This window comes from Octopus bimaculoides, chromosome 15 (genome assembly GCF_001194135.2).
Source record: "Octopus bimaculoides isolate UCB-OBI-ISO-001 chromosome 15, ASM119413v2, whole genome shotgun sequence".
In the NCBI taxonomy this organism is placed as follows: Eukaryota; Metazoa; Mollusca; class Cephalopoda; order Octopoda; family Octopodidae; genus Octopus; species Octopus bimaculoides.
Genome location: NC_068995.1, coordinates 36161569 through 36167072, shown reverse-complemented (window position 1 = coordinate 36167072; position 5504 = coordinate 36161569). Strand labels below are relative to the sequence as shown.

At 35.2% G+C, this 5504-nt stretch overlaps 1 protein-coding gene across 1 annotated transcript in view; it reads left to right on the top strand.

The window, feature by feature from the left end:
- LOC106879582 (uncharacterized) overlaps nucleotides 1-5504 on the top strand; it is a 13478-nt gene that overhangs the window by 4164 nt on the left and 3810 nt on the right. The window contains exons 2-3 of the mRNA XM_014929217.2: nucleotides 1325-1392; nucleotides 2523-2989. Of these exons, the coding sequence (XP_014784703.2) occupies nucleotides 1325-1392; nucleotides 2523-2989 (535 nt within the window). The remainder of the gene's footprint in view (nucleotides 1-1324; nucleotides 1393-2522; nucleotides 2990-5504) is intronic.

Sequence of the window (5504 nt, the reverse complement as noted above, 5' to 3'; positions counted from 1 at the left end):
GTGTAGCGCGCAGACCTCTATAAAGCTGAAGCTCTCCGCCAACTTCAAGACACCACCTTCTATTGCCCTCTGTCTTCCAACCCCACGTTTAGCTACCAACAGACTGTGTCCTCCACTATCCATGACCTCATATCCTCCTCCCGTCTCCCTCTCACCGCTCCCAACCTCATTGTCCTCACTCCTCACTTCTCGTACCTCCACCATTTACTTCCTTCCCCAAATCCCCAAACCCAACAACTCTGGCCGCTCCATCATCTCCGCTTGTAACTGTCCCACGGAACTGATCTCAAAATACCTCGACCGTGTCCTTGCCCCCTAGTGGCTTCCCTCCCCTCACACATCCACGACACTAACCATGCTCTTCGTCTTTTCAACTCTTTCTCCCTCCCTCCTGGACCCTCTAAACTTCTATTCACTCTTGATAACAAGAGTCTATATGCGGTGATCCCACACCACGAAAGACTTCTTAGACCTTCAACCCAACCCCCAACCTGACACGTCCACATTTCTTCGTCTGGACGAACTTGTTCTCTCCTTCAACTGCTTCTCGTTTTCGGGTGAGTTTTACCAAGAGGTCTCGGGAGTGGCCATGGGAACGAGAATGGGCCCCAACTATGCGAACCTGTTCGTTGGCTACGTGAGGCCCAAATATTTCCAAGATTCACTGGTCCCACTCCCGAACTATACAGTCGTGATATTGATGACTGTATCGGTGCAACATCACTCTCCCGTGAACAACTAGACTCCTTCCTCTCTTTTGTCCAATCCTTCCATTCTGCATTTGAATTCTCCTGCACCATTTCCAACACTTCGTCGTCTCTGTTTATTTCCTCGTGTTCCTTTCTGCTGAGGAGTGTAGGCTCGAAATGTAAAAGACTTTCTCACCTTCCCGAGCATGAAAATAATACACCTACTTGTTGTTTATACACCTGTCTTCAACTTTTGTTTTTCTGTAAATTTCAACTATATATATATATATATATATATATATATAGACAATGGAACTTGGTGCAGTCCCCTGCAGTTTGTGTCAAGCTGTTCAGCCCATGTCATTTTGGAAAACAGACATTAAATGTTGATGCTTGTGATTATGATATATATATAGCAAGGTAAATTTAGCTTTTTTAAAGTAAGTTAAATATCATTTGTTACAGAACTGCCCAGAGCAGTTAAAAATAAGTACTGCCAACCATTCCACTGGAGACCAAGCTCTCTACTGGCTTAAGTATTTGTATTACAAATATTGTTATTATATTGCAACATTTGAACAGTCTACTGTTATAATTTCTCTCTAATTATTATTATTTCTTATACTTTCCATTAGTCAAGACTTCCTGCTTCAAAAGTGAATTGAACCCAAAATATTTATATATGCAGCCAAGTGAAGATGTGGTCAGTAATCTTAGTGTTTATTTTGTGGGGAAACAAATGTAATTATCTGAAAGGAGAAATGTTTTATCTTGAAATATATTCTTCCTTTACAAATCATAGGAAATTTAGTGTGAATCCATTTTGTTTGCTTGTGTCTTTTCTAGATGATCTGCAGTAATCGGAAATAGTGACATGGATGTTGAGATTGAATTGCAAGAGGGTTGAGTATCTCAGACGCAAATGGTAAATGCCATCGAGATGTGCCTGTGGCTCACAAAGTTAGTGTTTAGCTTTTGCCTTTGATATCAAGAGATAAACTTATTTGCTAGATAAGACACTATCTATCATGACTAGCATTTTGTAATAGGCATCAGATGACCTGACTCCTCTTTTTCTTCACATCTAGGTTAAGTGTGACACATGTATCTAGCCCAACTGATGGCCTTTTGAATACATAAACTAGTGTGTTAACTTTTCAGTTATTTTAGAGACACAAAATAGCCGAAAAGCTAACATTAGTTTACCTGTTGAATAAGTCATTGGACATTGATGGATGCATGCTTAAAATATGACTTATACAAATATATAACACCCACTGGATTCATTAGACATGTGTGGTTTCTTATGTTGTAAATAAAAATCATAGCAAGTGTAATGAATTCAAACCTTATCATGAATCATATCTTTGCACCTCTTGCTAAAATACATAATTTTAATTTTTCCAATAATTTACAATTTTATGTCACAGTTGGGTGGTTAGCTGGAGGATTAGTGCCTAAGTGTGTACAAGTAACTGCTCCAATAATATGTAAATATCTAAGTTTACAAAAAAGGAAAATAAAAATGAAAATATATGCATAATTGAATGTGAAAAAATTTCCACTTCTTTATGAAAGGTTTAGAATTTATAAAATAAGTATAGTTAAGTTTCCTACATTGTCCATACTATTTGTTCAGCTAAATTTTTGAATGAAGTTTGAAGTTGTGAGAGTTGTAGGGTAATTTATTAGAGGAAATGTGTGACATTTATACCTTTCCTAGCTGTGTTTGTAACATAGCAGAGCTATCACGAGTGGGAATTAAAATTTGGTTTTAGAATTTATATGCAATATAAATAACTTTTACTTCTAAAATATTTTCTTCTGTTTCAGATTCCAATGCACATGAAGAAAAAACTCAAAGCATTTGAACATTCTGAAAATGTGACACTAGTTACAGCTTATTTCCAATTAGACACCTTTAGAAAGGGTGGAAATAGTCACATAAACCCCAATGTATATAAAAAGTGGTGTTCTGTTTATTCTCGGATTCTCAATCCAGTCGTTTTCTTCACAGACTCTCCAGAGATTCTCTCAATGTTTAAAAAACTGCGATCACCAAGTTTAGATAACTTAACAAAATTGATCCTGGTTAATCGAACAGACTTGTGGGCATTTAGTCTGAAACCCCAAATTGCTAAAATATTCAGTCAAGCTGATTATCCAAAATTCCATCCAAACACTGTGATACCTGACTATTCTTGTGTGATGCATGCTAAATATGAGCTACTCAAAAAGTCTATCCAACAGAATTATTTTCACACAAACTTTTTTATGTGGATTGACTTTGGATATTTTCGGTAAGTGTTATGTATTTAAATAATAATTGTTTTTATTTATTCAGTACCTATGTCTGTCTACTTATTTATATATATTTAATATAAATTTCTATACTTGGTTATAATTCAAATACTTATTTATGGGGTTCCTCAAAGCTCTGTCCTTGGTCCATTACTCTTCTTAAAGTATATATATTAATGAATAACATTCTATCACACAGTATAGTTTATCATTTTGCAGATGACAAATTTAATCTACAGAGAAGTCATAATAATAGAAAAGTTATAATAAATGGATATAATCGAGATTTAAGAAGCCTTTACCAATTTGTTTACCTCAAGTGCAACGAAATCAAAATTGTTCATTGCTCTAAAGCAAGAAACCAAACACCATATTTAGATAATAGAATGAATTGTTAGGAGCTTAATTTATCAAATTTCATTGTGTGTGTGTGTGTGTGCGTGTGCGTGTGCATGCGTGTGCCTTGGTGACAAGTTATTTGGTAATAAAACCAGCCAGGAGAAATTCTACTTGATTGTTTGACCTGCTGGAAATAGTAGCAAAATCTTCATATCCTTACTTTACCACCTTAAAAAAGGCATAATGTCATAAATGGATCACCTTTGATCATATGATTGCTTGTCATTGTTTAGACCCAAGGTTTAAGCAATATTATTTAGTAATAATTAAAAGAAATATTTTAAGGAATAAATTGCCAAAACAGTGCTATGTCTTGTGTAGTGAATAACACACTATTTAGTTTACTTTTTATAACACACTGTTTACTTTACTTAGGCTCTCTTTTCCTTTTTAATACTTAATTAGAGAAGGAATAGCAATACTTTTGACCCTCTAGAGCCTTCGCTATTGGTGAGAGAAAGGGAGATAGAATTAACTTCAGATTAGAGACCTTCCCTGAATTCTTACAACACAACCAGAGAGTGGTGTTAAACTGGCCAGCAAATGAAATCCACCATTTATGAATTCAGAATATAAAGAGCTGTTATCGTGTCTGACACTTTAGCAATTCTGCTAATCCACTGCTTCAGACTGATATTTTATCAACACTGAAAGAATGAAAGGTAGCATCAACCTTGGTAGGATTTGAACTTAAACTATAGCAAGCCAGACTGAATACCAAAAGGTGCTTTGTCCTATATTCTAATGATCCCACCAATTCATTGACTTCATCTGTGATTGTTAGTTCAATAAGCAGAGGCACAAACAAAACAACATATTTAGACTTTTTAATAGAATAATAAACATAGTGATATAATGACTGGTGATAATTATTTCTAACAAATACATAGAATCACACATTTTAGGAAGAGAGGTAAAACCAGTTATATCAATCTCAGTATGTGACAGGTACTTTATTGTTTTTACTCCAGGAAGGGTTAAAGTTAAAGTCAACATTAATGTAGTTTGAACCGAAAACAGAAAGAGACCTAGCTGAATACTGACTGTCACTTTCCTCTCTATCCTGCTGATTCTGCCAATTACACAGAAATTAGATTTCTCAAATGAAAAGGATAATTGAATTAAAAGAATACAAGTCTAATTATATTCTTATTCATTCATGGACAATCTAATTGAAAAATTGTGTAGACAATATTCATTCTTTTAAACATTGAGGAGAGTAAAGCCATTTTCTGAAGATATCAGAACTCTTGTCTTTCTTTCTGCCTTACTAAAACTTTGTGGAGGCACAATGGCCCAGTGGTTAGGGCAGCGGACTCATGGTCATAGGATCGTGGTTTTGATTCCGAGACCGGGCATTGTGAGTGTTTATTGAGCAAAAATACCTAAAGCTCCACAATGCTCCAGTGGGGGATGGTAGCAAACCCTGCTATACTCTTCCACCACAACTTTCTCTCACTCTTACTTCTTGTTTCTGTTGTGCCTGTAATTCAAAGGGTCAGCCTTGTCACACTGTGTCACGCTGAATATCCCCAAGAACTACATTATGGGTACATGTGTCTGTGGAGTGCTCAGCCACTTGCACGTTAATTTCACGAGCAGGCTGTTCCGTTGATCGGATCAACTGGAACCTTCGACGTCGTAAGTGACGGAGTGTCAACAACAACAACAACTAAAGCTTTAGTCTTTGAGATACTGTGTGGATTATATGAGAAACAGAATATACTTATAAAAATATAATATAATAGAATATACTAAAATAAAATAGAATACATAAAAGTAAGAGTATATGTATACTATCCACACACACACACACACACACACACATATATATATATATATATATAATCATAAATATATAGGGATTGACAGTAACCTGCTTCTCTAACATGCTGAGAATTCAGAAATAGCAGTCAAAGAACTACTGATTTCAAAACTACAAATTATTACTCCAGATTGATAGCGATATTTTTGATACACACAGAACAAAAAACAATAGAGAAGAGTAAAAAACACTTGCCTTTAGTTAATTTAGTACAATTGTTTCACAGTTAAGAGTACATAATACTTTATTCTGATCTTCAGCTAAATATTCTAATAAATTTGTTAATGTCT